Genomic DNA, 18135 nt, shown 5'->3' on the forward strand with positions numbered 1-18135 from the left:
AAATCAAAGTATGTACCTGATATGCAACGGAATGACCAAACTACTCCATATTAACAAAGTGGAGGGGGTTCAAGTGTTTCAAAGTTTATGGATTTTGCTTGACTAAACCTTCTCAGCACACGGTCCACTCATGAGCTGCTCAGGAGCTTTAAATTGTAGCACACAATCTTCCCCAGCAGGTGGAGTCACCCAGTTGTTATGGAATCACAGACGTGCACTTTTCTGAGCACTTATTAAAGGACTTCTTGACTTAAAAAATGAGATTGAAACTTCATTATCGATGCTGGAAATAGTAGTTGACAAAATATTCTCATCCCAGTGTCCATTTATCATTGTGACTTTCTCCTCCCGCATTGGCCGCCTCTGCTGTCAATATTGATACCAGTTTCCCATCACCTGTTGCACTCTTAATACTAATACATCTCAATATGTCTGGATCACAGCATGCACGCTGAATCAAAGTGAGAGAGGTAAAAGCAGTTTTAGATATTATCTAGGTTCCTACCTGCATTCCATGTAGTTGCCTACATGAAGAAAAGCTATTTATTTATTTATGCAAAAAAAATAATTAAAAAGCATCTCAGTTTTCACACCAACTGGTTTCCACCCTGCTGGATGCGGTGTCACTGTTTCTTACAGGGATACAATAAATATAATTTATATCAATGGCAAATAATTGCAGCCTTGCAGCAGGGCATGCAGGGTCATATTAGTAGAAACATGTCACCTGTCTGCACTAGTTTAAGGACTGGAGCTGTCAGTCTTGTTGGATGAACCTGCAAAATGTGTTGCAGTGAACTGAACGATTTCCCACAATGCTTAGAGAAGGAAGGAGGGTTCATCCAGAGGAGGCTGGGAGGACTTTTTAAACACCCTCCATTATTTCCTATGAGTGCACTTGTTCTTCCCGAGGCATCCTCACCGCCTCTCTCCCTGTTAGTGGAACTTGTTGAAAGATATTAATTACTTCGGTTCCTATCTCGCCTTGGCCCTGGAAATAAACAGAAAGAAATTTGTCTCTTTGCGCACTGCTGCTGCTCTATTTCAACACCTGGTAAGAGGAAACTTGTTGGGTTGTTTAATTGTTCTTGTTGGTAGTTGAATCAACAGGGCGGACGTGAAAAACAAGTTGATTTAATGGCCACTGTGTAACTCTCACGTTAGAAGATAGTGATGTTAGAGTACGTAACGTTGACGTTAGTTGGTTATCGTTAGCTAACGTTAGCTACTTCATGATCGTGAAAACGAGTTGTTTCTAAAGTGGTTATCTCGTACTTTGGAAAAAAAAACTATCTGATCTGGATAACTGACTCGAACTCTTTCTTTTACGTGTTAATTTTGAGTTTGAACCGTTGAGGCAATACATTACACCAATGTCCCGTAATTTGACGTTGCTGTCGTTGTCAGTATTATCCAAAGTAACTAACGTTACGTTACATCTCCATTCGCCAACCAGTAACAGACGTTGGGATACATGTAGCTAGGTAACAAGTAGTCACCTGCAGGTAACTAACAAGTAACGTTAGTCACGTGCACCTCATGTCTCGACCCTTGACACCTGTTTGTTTTATCCGCTCCGATTAAAAGCACCTGTCTCATCTGTTGATCTCATTCTACACTTTAGGTTCAGTGGTTAATGTTATGACTCCAGGTCAGTGACTCTCACCTAACGTTAATGTTATGACTCCAGGTCAGTGACTCTCACCTAACGTTAATGTTATGGTGTCAGTGACTCTCACCTAACGTTAATGTTATGAGGTCAGTGACTCTCACCTAACGTTAATGTTATGATGTCAGTGACTCTCACCTAACGTTAATGTTATCAGGTCAGTGAGTCTCACCTAATGTTAATGTTATGTGTCAGTGACTCTCACCTAACGTTAATGTTATCAGGTCAGTGACTCTCACCTAACGTTAATGTTATCAGGTCAGTGACTCTCACCTAACGTTAATGTTATGGTGTCAGTGACTCTCACCTAACGTTAATGTTATCAGGTCAGTGACTCTCACCTAACGTTAATGTTATCAGGTCAGTGACTCTCACCTAACGTTAATGTTATCAGGTCAGTGACTCTCACCTAACGTTAATGTTATCAGGTCAGTGACTCTCACCTAACGTTAATGTTATCAGGTCAGTGACTCTCACCTAACGTTAATGTTATCAGGTCAGTGACTCTCACCTAACGTTAATGTTATGGTGTCAGTGACTCTCACCTAACGTTAATGTTATGGTGTCAGTGACTCTCACCTAACGTTAATGTTATCAGGTCAGTGACTCTCACCTAACGTTAATGTTATGATGCTTTAAGGGGAACCATGAATAGCCCTGTCAGTTTTCCATTTGGATTAACGTTAGTTGAAAGTTAAATAGTGTTGATCGCGGAATATGAAAAGACGGTAACGTTAAAACATAGGATTCCACAAAAAATAGAGCGTCATAAAATAACCTATGCAGGATTTTATATATATACACACACACACACACACACACACACACACACACACACACACACACACACACACACACACACACACAACCGTTAAAACTGCAGCTATCACCTTGAAATAGCAGGTTTGACCATAAGAAATATTAAAATTCATTGAAGATTTGCATTTGAAATATATAAATAACTTCAAGGTGAGGTGGCTGTCAAAGTGCAGTTACTGAAAGAAGTTGAAATTGTAGTTAAAATGGTAATGTTGAAAGACTGTATTTAGCAGTTGACAATTAAAGGAATGAACTATTTTTTGCAAAATATTAACTTGAGTATTCAAACTGCTCCTTGCAGCCGTTGGCTTCCATTATTTTCTGTACAATATGACAGCAAACATTGTATTGTCCTGTAATTCATCACAGTGAACATCAAGTCCTTATGGCCAAATGTCATTATTGTTAGGTTTTGCAGTGTAAGCTGTTTTGAAATATATCTGAATCTATGAATGAATAGATTTAAAAAAAATAATGCAGACTACATATTCAGTGTGAATCAAGTTTAAAGAGTTTACAATGATGTTCATACTTGTCGGAAATTAACTTAACCAACGGCTGCCCGAAACAGTAAGAAAAATCCAACAAACATTATATAGCATACATTTGAACAGACAGCAATCCTAATCAATCCTAGTCAAAGAGCTCAAATTTGATATCGACCAGTCTTACATGAGAGTTAAAGGCATTGATGCTGACCAGTCGTTAAAGAGACTGCATTTTCTTGTCAGATTGAAATGTTTACAGTAAAGAAGTGCTGTATTACCTGCATACACACATGGGGAAGAATTCACCTGTTCATACTGACAGAAACACATTGGCATGCGTTTACAGCACCCGACACTAAAGATAAAAACACACCGACAGTATCCAGAAGTTAATCATTTAACTCTTCAGCCTCTGTGATGACTTGAAACACATTCAGCCTCTAGTCTAGGGTTTATTAAGAACAAGAGCAACACGGATCACTGGTTTCTGTGTGTCTTTTATGGCCTCCTCGGGCTAATGGCTTTAGTTTCACGGCTGTTAATCGTCGATTGCCTGGTTTCACTTTACTTGTCAAGGCAAAACATCAGCAACTCTCATTTGTTTTCCTCGTCTTGTTGTTGTGGCGTTGAAGGGATTAGGGCCCATGTCTTTCTAAGTGAAAGTACTTTCCACAAACGCAGCATTTAGCAGTATTTCTGTCCTCTGCAGGATACCTGGCAGACTTGCTGGTCTTGTTTTGTCTCTTGCAGGGAATGACCTGTATTTCACGCTGCTCTGTTCCCTTTCCGCCCAGTGTGGGTGAATCACTTTAGGTGTGGTTGTCACTCACAAACAAGGGGCTGAATATTTATACAACCACAATATGGCTTATAACACACCATGGGTCTTTTTTAAACAAGTCTTTTAAAGAAAGTAATGTAATACAAGTACCTGGGGAAAAGTGCTTCAGCAAGTGTTTTGTTTGTTTGTTTGTATTCTAAGGACATTTGTAGATCTTAAATGTAGCATAATGGTAAACAATTTTGTGTATAGGAAATACTTTTAATATGATCGGTTAGGTCCAAAGCACAGTTGTTGCTGTTTCTATCCCAGAAGATAGAAACAGAAAAGACTAGTAATGTGATTCTTTGGCAGATTATTGTAATAGAAGCTGAGACATTGTGATTCTCCTCCATGACTTTGTTTTCAGGACACAACAAGAAACTGCTGATCAGCAGGTAGAGCAGGTAGAGTTCTGAGGCTAGACTAGGGCTGCAAACAACAATTAAATATTACATATTCATTTAATCTGTGAAATTGCAGGAAACACATCCTCACACTTGTCTGGCATATGCTAAAAATTCATGGCTTGGCCTTTCTCTGACAAACGGATATATTTCAACTTATTAGATGCAACATTTGTTCTGTCCTCCATGGGGATCCCTTGACTTCTGGTCAGATGTTTTATGTCCAAATACCTTGAAAGCTATAGTGCTATTTTCCTGTTACAATCCATATCACACATATCAAATAAATTATAAAAATGTTTTAGTTTTTTTAAATGACGCCCACCTGTAGCAGCATATAAAGCCCTCATGAATATGAGCTGCTCTGAGCCTCTCTGAGCAGTGTGCTTCAAACACTGATATTGTGTGTGTGTGTGTGTGGGTGTGTGCGTGCGTGCGTGCGTGCATGTCTTAACAGGTGAGCCGGAGGCTAGCAGGAGAGCTCCTGTGTCCGTTTGTGTCACAACTCCTTTAGTCAAACAGTCCTATGTGTGTTTGAGGTGTGTCTGACTCTGAACAACTGCTGCTTCGATACAATTAGAGCGCACTTTTTTTGGACGTCTTTTAGCAACGAACCGCCCACGTTAGAGAGTCTTCTTCCTTCTGTCTGGTTGGCCACAAGCTTTGCTACTGCTGCCTTTAAATCAGGTGGAGGCCTTTTTGTAGAAAACACTGGATCAGTCTCATTGACCTTCAAGGGTGCATTAACATGTGCTCATATAGACATAGCCAGCAGGGCCACTGAGGGTCACTGCACCTAAAACCAGGACACACTCTTTCTGTCAGAGTTGGAGCCAAATTCAATCAGACATTTCTTTTTTTTCTGCATTTCCCTCTCTCATTTTTACCCGCAGGAGTTTCTTCCTCTTTTGTGTTTTTCCAGTGTCACAAGGAAACTGTGGAGCATTGACAATAATAAATAGAAGTGTATAGATATGAACAAAGTGAGTCATTCCTGGTCACAGACATAGAGATGATTGTCATTCAAGAACAGAAATGAGACACACTTTAATTTCAAAGCTGGATTTGACGGGATGTAACAGTCACTATTATTATTATGGCATCTGTCTCTGCAGAGATGTGTATCACAGAGTCGAGGAAAATGCAGAGTAGATAAGAGCTTGTTGGCATACATGTGATGTCTGTTTGAAGTAGAATAGGAAGTGTTGATCCATGTATGTGTAAACAGAAGCTGTACCTGTGTCAGTGTAATGAATCCTGTCATTTGTAGCACAGCTCTGTGTTCTCCCTCCTATGGCACTATTTATTTTTGTTGTGTCTCTGCCTGACAGCTGGTCTGACTTGAGCTGTGCTGTTAGAGTTTGCAAAACCAGTTCCCTCTCCACAGTGCTAGATCCACGATATGCTCTCTCTACTTGCAGTCCGTTTTTTCTATTTTTAACGTAAGAGTTCTGTGTGAGGGCTTATGAGTCAATCACCTGCTTTCAGAAACCAGTAATAAAGGTATGGTTATTGTTGTGTGTTTTTTATTATTTAGTTTTTATGATGTGAACTGGACACATTTGGAAAAACACATTGAGGAACAAGAGCCCTCTTTTACGAGTGGAAATGTTTTATATATATATATATATATACTGTATGTATTTAGACAACTGGCAACTTTGCTGCACATTTTCCGTCAAGGTGTCTACACCTGTCTAAGGAAAAGGAGTTTGAATTAACTGTTACAAGTAGGTGTGTACTTGTGTCAGTTAATTCCATGTAAATGTAATTCCTTTGTCCTTGTTTTCTCTTATTTTCAAAACTTCGTATTTTAAGTCTCTCACACAGTATTTGACTTTCTGCCTCTGTTTCTTTTTTTGTTTCTCTCTCTCTCTTTCTCTTTCTTTCTTTCTTTCTTTCTTTCTTTCTTTTTTTTTTTCTTTTTTTTTTTTTTCAGCTCTGGGGAGAGCGTTTCTCCCCCAGCCTTCCATGGCCTCCCCGCCTGCATCCTCAGTCCAGGCATGACCGTCACCCCTAAAAAACACACAGTTCAGCCTGGTTCCTCCTCTTTCAACAACACAAGTCCCAGGTTGGTGAACATTGAATTTTAAGAACTTATTTCCATCATGTGCCTTTTTGTGTCTTCGGCCACGTTCACGATACAACAGACAGTGTCCTAATTTAGCTCCCACGTGATACAGATTGTATTCCAGCTGCTGACTCTCGACTACAAAACAAACGGTTGCATATTTTTCCGGGTTCCTTATCAACATGATCGAGATAAGCGTTACAAAACCTGATTCTGAGTCAAGTGATGGGCCAACATTCCAAGTCTGATGGAAATTCCAACACTGAATTGTAATAAAATGAAGTGTGTGTGTGTGTGTGTGTGTGTGTGTGTGTGTGTGTGTGTGTGTGTGTGTGTGTGTGTGTGTGTGTGTGTGTGTGTGTGTGTGTGTGTGTGTGTGTGTGTGTGTGTGTGTGCGCGTGCGCGCGCGCGCGTGCGTGTGTGCGCGCGCGCTGACATCATCTTTACCTGTTGAGCTTTATCTCGTCACTTACTAACTAGATCCAGCCGCGTGCCGATGGATGAGGTGGAAGGCCTCCGGTCGAAGCTCATCCCTGAGGACTCCGTGTCGCTGGCCTCCTCTTTGGCTGAGCCCATCAACCTAGAAGGTCAGTGGGTCTGTCAGCAGGATGAGAAGCTGCTGAAAGCTCCCTGTACCTTTTTGGCAGAACACAGACTTGGGCATTACACAAAAATACCTTTTCGTTCATGTTTGTCAACAATGGACAGAAAGAAAGATCAGTGCGTAATGTGCAATGACAGTGGCATTTTTCATAAAACATGGCCATAAAATCCACAGTTACAAGCGGCTACATTAGCTTTTTTTTGTTGAATTGAACCTTCCTCTTTTCTGCCACAAAAATAAGACCTTTTAAAAATGACCTGTGAATCACTGAGATACATAACCATATGAGCACAAAGCACAAGCCTTGTTAGGGTGATCCAAGTCCTAGTGTGAATTTTTATGTGTCATCCAGATTCCCATTATGCTGTGCTGCGAGGAGAGCTGGAGTCCGACCTCCAGAACCTGGAGGCGGAGTCCTGGGGCGTGTCTGTGGACCAGAACTACCTGAGAGCCCTGAACAAAGAGGCCGTTAAGAGACAGGAAGTCATCTATGGTAGGCTCAACCGGCGAAGTCTGTAAATTGAGAATCCCAAAAATATTTTCAGAAATCAAATATATGATCTCATAAAGTGTCAGACAGAACTTTCTCATGTCACTCTCCAGTTGAGGAAGAGGAAGCTTTGATCACTGAACGTAGCTACAAAGTAATTGAACTATTCAATCCGAGGTGACAGTGCCAATAATTTTATATTGATGGCTGCCGCCTTTAACTCGTAGGGACCTTTTGAAGTTTAACACTTCAACTATGATAATAAGCATAATGACACCAGTAATTGTGTTCACCTAAGATGGCATTTTGCTAGCTTGAACCTGGTGACCTACTTTTTTTTACTTACAGGACTTTGTTTGCTTTCGTTGTTGAGCAAGGCGCATACAATCCTTGTCATTGCAGTCCACACATTTCACTGTACGTCTCAGGCACTCAACGTAATCGTATTAATCAAGACATCCCTCTTCATCAATTTCCTAGAGTTGATCCAGACGGAGAGACACCATGTGCGCACCTTAAAAATCCTTCTCTATGTCTACGTGCACGAGTTGAGGCAGTCTCTGCTGATAGACGAGGCCATGCTGGAGAGGCTCTTCCCTGGGGTGGCAGACCTGCTCTTCCTCCACCAGCACTTCCTTGACTGCCTCAAAGTGCGCAAACGCCAAAGTCAGGAGGACGGAAGCCCACACAACTACCAGATCACCCAGCTGGGAGATATCCTCATCTCTCAGGTAGGATAGAGTCATTTTTAAACCACAGCAGGCGTCAATCTATCAAATTGATCTCCTTAAATTAGGGGGTTCTCAAACTCTTTACAGGAGAGGAAGCTTCCTAGGACCTCTTCCTAATCGTGATTAAGCTGATTATGCATATGCTCGTTTGTACTTTTAGATGACATTGGAGCTATTTATGCTCTAAAACTTTCCAACCTAAATACTTCAGTCCTATTTCATAATGCTAAAAACACATTTACATTTGAATCATGTTAAATTAGTCCCAAAGCAGTGTTAATACCACTTATACATCTTTAAACAGAGATTTTGTGTTTCATTTAGTTGATCTTTTAGAAAGTGAACAGTGGCAAGACTGGCATAGTCTTAATAAATTCAGATATTTAAACATATCAGTCTAAAGCTGACGTTCATTAAGTACTTCAACTTAAAAATAATAAACTTATTGCTGTGTGTCACAATCGAATCAAAGTTTCTATTGGCCCGAAGCTGACATAATGGACACAAAATGCTTATTGTATTGGCTCAAATGGTCCTCATCTGTAGGTATGCACTTTTTAATTATATAGTACAATTTTATAATTATTTTGCGGACCCCTTGACCGAGTATCATGGACCCCACTTTGAGAATCACTGTCTTAAATTGATGTGTTGCATCAAAGAGAGTCTCTCTAATGAAAATGGGTTAGCTGGTTTTGGAGGAAACTTTCCTGTGAGACGGTATGATTTGCATACCTTCTTAAAAATTGTCATCATTTACTCACCTTCAGGTCAAATTGTCTGTAGGTTTGTATCTCAACATAAGACAGTGAGTTAGGTACTCCTCCATGTAAATCTTCTCCAAAACAACTAAAGACAAGATCAAAAAGATCATGAATTTACTACACAGATTGTTCAATATTATCCAGATGTTCTTAAGACATAGAATTGTGTTATTCCCAAATACACTGCATTGGCAATATTTTTAATATTTTGGGTTCCTTTTTACATTTTCATGGCATTGTATGTTGCATTTGGTGTTCGTCATACAGCCACGATATCCTTGGTTCACATCTGGTCTGGTGTCTTTGTGCTCAGCTTCTCTCTTTCCTCCATTATTCCCTCTCCCAAAATAGTGAATCTTGACATTTTGACATTTTTCAGTCATAGGTTGGCAGTAACATCAGTGAAACATTTGTTACTGCTAAATCATGTCCTGTCTAGAAATATAGATACATGTTTTCTTTTCCCCTTGTGTGTTAGTTCTCAGGTGCACTGGGAGAAAGAATGACGGGGTATTACAGTGAGTTCTGCGGTAATCACAGTGAAGCCATCAGCCTCTACAAAGAGCAGCTGCAGAATAACAAGAAATTGCAGATCCTTATTGGGGTGAGCAATCTTCACACGTTGCTCAATTTATGTATATGGATGTGATTTTCTTGTGTTGTCACAATAGAAATGCGTTGGAATTGGCAAAACAATAAATTGAAGTGAATTAGTTGCATGTCTGGAGCATCAGAAGCATCTACGAGGTGATGGCGTTCTGCAAAGAATGATGAATGAATGCATCTAACAAAAATAAAACGGTCTGTAGTGTTTAACCTAGCCTAACCTAAACAAAGCCTTTCTTTTTTTTTTAACAGAAAATACGTCAGCTTCCCCTTGTGAGAAGGTTGGGAATCCCCGAGTGTTTTCTGCTGGTGACTCAACGCATCACAAAGTATCCCGTCCTGGTGGAGCGAGTCATACAGAACACTGAAGGTATCACCTCATCCCAAGTCGTTATAGTTATAGTCAATGTTCAGCCTTTCACAAACTGGCTGATAACTCACCTCTTCAAGAAGTACAACCCTGAGCCTTCCACTCAGCACTTAGTTTTGTTGCACTTATTGTATTTGTTTGTTTCTGCACTGTACTTTTGCTCTGCTTCATGCTCTTAGATGCTTGTGTAAACAAGGAGATGCACTTATGACTTCTGGTGACTAGTAGTTCTTTTGAATACCTATGTTGAATACACTTATTGTAAGTCGCTTTGGATAACAGCGTCGGCTAAATAACTGTAATGTAATGTATATCGATTGATATGTTTCACGCTCCTTTCAGCTGACACAGACGAGTACAAGTCTCTGGTGCAGGGTTTGGCGCTGATCAAAGAGACCATCTCACAGGTGAACACTCAGGTCAGTGAATACGAGAAAGCCGCTCGTCAGAGAGAGATCGCCCTTCGTCTGGAGCCCAAATCTCAGGGCCGGCTGAAGGACGGCCGACTGCTCCGCAGGGAGGACCTGATCCAGGGAAACAGGGCACTGATACATGAAGGCCCCTTCACCTGGAAGACCTCCGGCAGACAAAAAGGTTTGTGACGCCGTCGTTTGTTGTGGCAGAACAGGACAAAGTTAATAACTCTGCATATTAACCTCGACAAGGAACACAAGTGCATCATGCAACACACCTGTATGGAACCGTCTGCAGTCTTTATGGTTCTCTACTCATTCAGGTTCTTCCTTAAAAGTCTCACCCTTTTTGTTCATGACACAAAACCTTTACACACTTCCAGCTCCTCTTTCACATTGCCTTATTGAGGTGTGTGTGTGTGTGTGTGTGTGTGTGTGTGTGTGTGTGTGCGCTCGCTCGCTCGCTCGCTCGCTCGCTGGTCTGATTTTGATGAAATTTTGAGGGATGATGCATCAAGTGATTGACCCCTCAGTGGATTACTGCAGTATTATAGGGATGTGTGTTTTGATATGAGGTTTAACTTTGCAGCAAATTGCCTTTGTGAAAGCCTGAAAGATTACAGAACCAGTACAGCAGCATGTTTTTATGTCGTTACATCGTGTCAAAAGATTAAAAGTCACGCAACATGCAAGGTAGACAGGTCTTGAGGGCGTCTTCCGTGGCAGCTTGAGTCAAGCTGAGGGACGTTTTGTGTCTCTGCAGAGATCCACGCTGTGCTGCTGTCAGACATGCTCCTCCTCTTACAAGAGAAAGATCAGAAGCTGGTGTTTGCTGCTGTGGTGAGTTCTGGCTAAACAATTAACGAGTCATTTTTGTTAATACAGATGGAGCAAATGATAGAAAACTCAACCGAAGGTCTTTTGCTGAATCACTACCTACTCTATCATGTATACATTCACATTTTATACCTTTTTTTTCTTTTTTTTAACTCTAAGACACAGACTTCTCTTCTTTAAATCATTTCATCAAGATACATGATTTAATGTCATAACCCAGGACCGATTGTGATGATTATTTGAACACGGATAATAACACCTGCTGTATCGTGGTGGCTCACGCAGGACAACAAACCACCGGTGATCTCCCTTCAGAGGCTAATCGTTAGAGAGGTGGCTCATGAGGACAAAGCCATGTACCTGATCGCTGAATGCACCACCAGCACGCCGGAGATGTACGAGATCCACACGCGCTCCCGAGAGGAATGCACCACGTGGACGGAGCTGATACGACAAGCTGTGAACTGGTGAGCTGAGGACCTCTAGGAAGAGAACAAAAGGAGTTTTATTGGGAAAGTGCATTTCAATCTTTTTGTTTGGATTACAGCTCTATGAATGTTTCATAGTTTAGTTGTTAATAGCTTTGATATCTGATGATAGCTCAAAGACTGAAATGTGACTGAAATAATTCCATCTTTACATATACCACATTATGAGATTATAAAAATCCAAAGCACAATAAAGAGAACATTATTATATGGAAAAGTGATATTTAAAAAAACATATAACTGGTGAAATGTGTGTGTGATTCAGCTATCCAGAAGAGGAGCTGTACCTTGAACTGACTGCTACACTGCAACAATTTCAAGGTACTCTTCTTTTTTCTTTTTTTTTTTTCTTTTAACGCAATTTAAAATGTGATTATGGGAAGAGATTTCTCGGCTATGACACGCATTCAGTCAATTATCTGTCCCACCAAACAAAGGTTGTGCAAAACGCTTCTATCCTCACATGCTCAGCAAACGGCTCACTAGTGTGCCCGAGTTTTACCGAAAACTGAGTATCCAGTCAATTAATTTTTCTCTCATCATTTCTACTGCATTGATTAAACAAACGTGTTGCTTTTTAAATGCTGCTACTTTTTATTTATTTATTTATTTATTATTTTTTTAGATAATCTGAAGATGAGGGATGAGCTGATAATACAGTATCTGACAGAGAAGCAGCAGATCTTTGCTGCTCTCTACGAGACGATAACGGAGCAGGAAACCCCCCACAAAGGACTGCTGCTCCGAGGAGACGCCACTGACCTCCAGCAGGGGACCACACTGCTCAGAGGAGCCATCAATGAGGGTAGAGAGCTCCGTTTTCAAAAGTTACCCTCAGTTTTGTGAAGCCTTGTTCATCATGGTTGTAATAATGAGTGTTCAGTATTTATTCTGGCATCGGCTAGCTATGAAAACATTGCCGTGTCATAACAGAGTCCGTATTTGAATTCTGGAGGCATGCGCAGAAGTAAAGGTGAAATATACTCTTGTTATGTTTTCCCATACCGTCAAGTCGTGACTCAGCACTGATTTCTTTTGAGGAGGAGATCTTTAAGGAGTTGTTTTTTTTTTCTCCTTTTGTCTGCAGTGGAAAACCTGCAGAACCTGCTCTTCACAAAGATAAAAGACCCAAACCTTCTTATGGAGGAGAGTGAGACGCAGGAGGAGCTGCTCTGGAAGGCCAAGACCTTTGGAGCGACTGATAGTAACCCTGCTGAAAGTAAGCTGACATAAAACTAACACAGTCGTGACATTACACCTCTATGCGTGTTAATGTCGGTGTATCAAAGAGGAAGACCGCTTCGTGAGTGTTAGTATAACCAGGCTCATCTATTTAACGATGTGTGTGTGTGTGTGTGTGTGTGTGTGTGTGTGTGTGTGTGTGTTTTATGTACCTATTTATTTAACTTACGTGATCTATAACAAGACATTCTGACATGAGTTTTAACAGACCTTCTTTGGAACTCTTGCATCATCCATCAGGGTTTACATCTGGGTTTGTTTTAAACATTCATTGCATTGGTTTTACTCACAACAAGCCTAATCATACAGCAGGATCTGGGTCACTCTGCTCATATTGTATGTGTGAAAGTGATTGACTTTGAATGTTTCATTTTGTCAGATGGAGATGCAGCTGGCAGCGAGGGCAGTCACACCACTAGTGACCGTCAGCTCCAGGAAAGTTACAGCTCTGAGAGCCTGCAACAGTCTGTGAGTGAGACGGACGTAAAGGATGTAAACTTTACTTCTCTCCGGTGATAAAACACCAGGTATTTACATTGTGCTATTTTGCTTCAAGGCTGATGACGACACACAGACACCGAACTGCAATTTCACCTCCAGTCATTTTTCTGAGGCAGAGGTAACCCTTCCGATACTTATTTTAATCAATTGTTTTCCTTTTTTAAATCTCTTTTCATTAATACAGACATGTTTACATGTCACTGCAAGTCTTATGGTGTGCATTGTTCTCTGTATTTTTCTCTGTAGATGTGTGACAAGGTGATACTGCTCGCACAGAGGCTGTACAGCTTAGAAGTAAGACACTGTGAATGCTCTCTATATATATTGTATTCAGCAGGCATCAGGTTTCTAGTTTTGTTTTTTGTTTTTTTGAGAAATAGTGTTACTTTCATACTTTTTGTCTATATTTGTGAAATAAATGATGTGCTTTATGAAAAGAATGCCTTAAGGTTTCTACCACAATAATAAATTGTGTGCTTTCCCACGTTAGAGTTCACATGTTTTACATTCATGTTTTTATTTATTCTTCAACGTGCAGGCAATAATCGTGCAGCAGGACAGCCAGATCGAGCTGCAGAACGCTTTTCAGACAAAGAGCAAGCAGCCCGCTCGTCACTACAGCAGTGTGCTGCTGGAGCAGGAGAAGCAGCGCAACTCTGAGAAGCAGAAGGAGGAGCTTGCCAACCTGCACAAGCTGCAGGGCCAGCATCGGGAGGAGCAGCAGCGCTGGGAGAAGGAGAAGGAGCAGCAGAGGGTGCAGATTGAGACCCTCGAGGCTCAGCTGCAACAGAGGGAAGAGGACTGCCGAGAGTGGGAGCAGAAGCTCAATGGAGAGAGGGCGGAGCTGGAGGGGCTGAAGGAAAGCTATCAGCAGGACCTGGAGAGGCTGAGGGAGTCCACGAGATCAGTAGACAAGGACAAGGAGCATCTAAACCAGGAGAGGGAGCGTCTGGAGCAGCTGCAGGAGAAAGTAAAGAAGTTCTACCCAGGGAACTATGATGATCCTGCACAAGTGAGGAACAGGATCAGAATCTGATTGATGTTTATCAACACATTGGTATATTCATTTGTCCATTACAAAGTATAATCTATTCAAGAAACATTAAGGAAAGTTTATGTAACATCGATGGCTTAAATCTTATGAAACAACATAATCAGAAATAAATATGTCCTTAACATCTCTTCTTTCTCTCTAGTTCTGGAGTCTCTCCAGTCACCAGTCGTTCAGGGGAAGCATAGTGAACGGAGGTGGGACCTTCACTCCAAAGACCCACTTGTTCTTCCCCATAAACTCCAACTCCTTGGAAATTCCTCCAAAGGTTCCACCGCGCAGGGAGAGCATCATGCACGCCAAGCCCGAGCTGCCCTTCCACCTGATCAGCACCACCAACCAGGTGCACAAACCTGCATCCGTGCAGCAGCAGATCCCCACCAAGCTGGCTGCTCTGTCCAAGGGAAAGGAGAAAGGCTTGAAGAAGAAGGGGTCCCACCAGAGAACGCACAGTGCAGGTCAGGACACAGGCCCGCTAACTTTATCTCCTTGTGTTTCTGTACAAGGGTTCGTTTGAGTTTTTAATCTTTGTGTATTTTCTTTCTCAAAAAGATTTTTTTGGTGTTTTAGAGCATGCAAGAGACTTCAGAAAGAAACCTTTATCTGCAGCTGAAGTTTTAGGGCCAGTTGTTAGCGCCACAGAAAGCAAATGAGAATGAAATGCATTTAAGTTTTAGTCAGTGTGTCAACCTGCTCGTGGTAACAACCCTGACCCCAGCCCTGATTCTCTACATCCAGCCTCTATAGACGTAAACCAGATGCTGCCCATCCGAGTGACCGGGAAAGAAGGAGGCAGTCTGAGAGGCAAAAGTAGCAGCAGGCCTCTGAGAATCTACCAATCAGGTGCAGACACTCAAGCTTAAAAGACATCACCTCTACTTCTAGTCAGAGTTGTTCCCATATGTGAGACCCACCATTGATTTGAGTTGTTGGTCTATTCAAAAGTCTTTTAAGAGTCCAACACTCACTAACCCCTGTGGTGACTATGTTGAAGAGGCGACTATGTTTACAGACTAATTATAGATTAATTATGGTATTTTAGCTGAGAGGTAAAAACAGGTGTGAAATGTAAAACCTAAAAAGAAATGGCAGCAGCTACTACTTTCTTTAGCTGTAGGTGGCGACATCAACATGTCTACCTCTACACTGCCAATGTATGCCTTTCTGTTCCTGCATGTGGTGCAGAGTGGCATGTGTAGAACTGGTTAATCACTGAGCAGCTCCCTCTTGTGGAGAATCAGCAACCTGCCCACATGAGTGAACAAACTCGTACACTTTAACACTTGAAAGTAGTCTGCTGGCATTTTGGTATATATGCTTGATTCCCATAATTCCCACCTGGATGAGAAGATCCTCTATGCAGTACAGAGATGGTAGGCGAGATTTGTCTTCTATTGTTGGCTTTTGCTGTAATTCTACCTCCATTATTTTCTCTTTCCTTTTTTTAAATGTATTGTCCCTTTTCAGGTACCTTCAACCCACCAGGATCCACCCACAGTGTGACAACATCTCAGTCCTTCAGCACCAACAAGAGGAGCGACGATGCTCCACCACCGCCGCCTCCTTTTCCTGATGATATTCTCGATGCGGACAAACAGAAGGTAACTTTCCTGTAATCATAAACTACAGACTGGAGTTTGGATGGGGCCTCGTCCATCATGAAGACTTTTACTCTTGGAAAGACGGATGGGGCTGTGAGAAAGACATTGGACATGACTTCATGACGTCCATGTGTGTCCAGCATGAAGAGGACCCTTACTATCGTGATATTTTATTACTATAAACCAGCTGTTTGCATTCAGATTAGCTGGACAGGGGAAAAAAGTAAAGAAATACTGCTGGACATGGTTTATAAACATATGTAAAATTGTCTTTTAGAGGTTCAAAGAAATGTAAAAAGCTCGACCGACATTGGGGAAGATAATATTTTAAATGAAGATGTTCCAAGAACTTTTGTTGCCAACATTTTTGCCAAAGTTTTTTTTTTTTTTTTTTATCATTTTTATTTTAAATGGAAGTAGGTTGTATTCCATCATTAGAGCTTGCATCTTAACTCAAATGCATTCATTTTAATTGAATGAATGATAAAGACAAAGTCTGTTTAAATAGGAGGTGCCAAGCACTAACGTTTTATTTCAGAATGAACCAGATGATCATGGAATGTGTCTTGTAATCAAATCATCGATCGATAGAGTATGTGGAAGAAACTACACTTTGTTGTTTGTAAATACTGTAATACTTGTAGTCAGCTGTTTTGTTTACAAAACAGATAACTGCTAGAAGCATTTATGAGAACGAAAGAGGATTATTTGTGAGTGACCTATTTAAAAAAATGTTCTGGCATGATTTAACATTATGTTGATTGACCGCTGTCTCTTTTTGGTTCTATTTAAAATTTAATCCAAGTCCCAACTAATGGGTCAGGGAATAAAAAGATGGTTGACTTGACAGCTTTGAGTTTTTTGTGGATTGACTCCAAGAAAACCTAAAATTGTTTTTAAAGATACTGAACTGCAGGTGATTCAAAACTTTGGGTGACATTGAGGTGCATTCGGGTACCTTTACTTGCTCCGATCGTTTCCTTTATCCAGCGAAGTGTCTCAACTTAACCTCACGTTCATCACTTTGGCTGATCAGATCCAGAACTTTTAAAGGATAAATTCACTTCATTTCTCTTGTTGAATGAATGTGTTAATCCCTTAGAAATGTTATTAGCATGTGCGATTTGTCTCGTATACTATCGGGTGAAACCTGAGGATGTAAAATGAAAGCAGGAAATTGTAATAGTGTGTGATTTAAACCGGGACTACCAGGAATACATGAAGGTATACATTTAAAAAGAAGCATGGTAGTGGGTCAGATAGTGATCCAGTATATGAACAACTCTGAGTGACTGAGCTGAGGCAACAAGGATGCTCTTTGTCAGACTGCTGTTCATTTCTGCAGTTTTAACAGCAGTGGACCTTTTCCACAGCTGGATGGTCTCAATGAAAAAGACACATTCAGACTCAGAAACCACTGCAACGGGCTGATTTGTGTTCGGCATCAAGATATCCGAGAACTAACACGTAGCTGACTGAAGCTGTTGAGAAGTCCTTCAGACTGATCACGTACCAATCAAAACCTGTAAACTAGAGTCTTAATCTGATGTAATGTTGTGCAACAAAAACCCAACACACTAAATATCAAATACAATGTTCCTTTATTATGTGTATTCCTCAACAGAGGCTTTAAAAACCACTTGGTGACAACAAACCATATACTGGTGAATGAATAATCTCGTGTCCTGGAAAACACTGCTGTTGAATCAGCGAAGGGCGCACGTCCAGACAACTAAGCTGCTCTCATTTCACCTCTGAACAAATTCTTTATTTATTATTTTAACATTTGACCTCACCTTCTACACAGGGATGTTGTAACTTGATTAATAGGCATCATAAATGAGGGAGAATCAGAAATACATCTGGCTCACAGAGCAAAGTGCTTGCTGGCCTCTGGTGATTAAGATGAAACCCTCGGGTCAGAAGTGGACTTTCATAACAAAGCAAGTATGAAGATATGATATCTGGATACCGTGGTTTCCATTTCTTTAAAGTTAAACCCGTTGCGTATACATAAACATATACAGACATGAACCAATAACTTCTGTCGGCCCATGAATTAAAAAATATTGTGCAAATGCTTCGTACAAACTAAATTGGAAACTCAGCTCGTACATTAAACTACAACACCGCATCATCTAGAGTTCAGTACTTTTAAAGCAA

At 40.9% G+C, this 18135-nt stretch overlaps 1 protein-coding gene across 3 annotated transcripts; it reads left to right on the top strand.

Moving 5' to 3' along the window:
* Positions 1 to 913: 913 nt before the first annotated feature.
* arhgef18a (rho/rac guanine nucleotide exchange factor (GEF) 18a) lies at positions 914 to 16819 on the top strand. Of its 3 annotated transcripts, XM_068701865.1 has the most exons (20): positions 914 to 1054; positions 6143 to 6274; positions 6755 to 6861; positions 7231 to 7371; positions 7849 to 8099; positions 9342 to 9467; positions 9722 to 9839; positions 10182 to 10433; positions 11016 to 11092; positions 11375 to 11556; positions 11843 to 11898; positions 12203 to 12382; positions 12665 to 12796; positions 13199 to 13287; positions 13376 to 13438; positions 13567 to 13614; positions 13859 to 14332; positions 14517 to 14829; positions 15110 to 15214; positions 15839 to 16819. In XM_068701865.1, exons 2-20 carry the CDS (start codon positions 6207 to 6209, stop codon positions 15985 to 15987), a joined length of 2931 nt encoding a protein of 976 aa, XP_068557966.1. In that variant the 5' UTR covers positions 914 to 1054; positions 6143 to 6206; the 3' UTR covers positions 15988 to 16819. The 3 variants fall into 3 exon arrangements, with proteins under 3 accessions (XP_068557966.1, XP_068557968.1, XP_068557967.1); XM_068701867.1 differs by lacking the exon at positions 15110 to 15214; XM_068701866.1 differs by lacking the exon at positions 914 to 1054 and having other exon boundaries at positions 6100 to 6274.
* The last annotated feature ends 1316 nt before the right edge of the window (positions 16820 to 18135 follow it).

Source organism: Cebidichthys violaceus, unplaced genomic scaffold (genome assembly GCF_023349555.1).
Source record: "Cebidichthys violaceus isolate CVI_PGR_0920_01 unplaced genomic scaffold, fCebVio1.0.p SCAF_8, whole genome shotgun sequence".
Taxonomy (NCBI): Eukaryota; Metazoa; Chordata; class Actinopteri; order Perciformes; family Stichaeidae; genus Cebidichthys; species Cebidichthys violaceus.

Coding starts and splice junctions, on each gene's coding strand:
- arhgef18a (XM_068701865.1), top strand. CDS start 6,207: ATGACCGTCACCCCTAAAAAACACACAGTTCAGCCTGGTTCCTCCTCT. Junction 6,862..7,230: donor TGAGCCCATCAACCTAGAAG/GTCAGTGGGTCT, acceptor TGTGTCATCCAG/ATTCCCATTATGCTGTGCTG. Junction 13,615..13,858: donor AGAGGCTGTACAGCTTAGAA/GTAAGACACTGT, acceptor TTCAACGTGCAG/GCAATAATCGTGCAGCAGGA.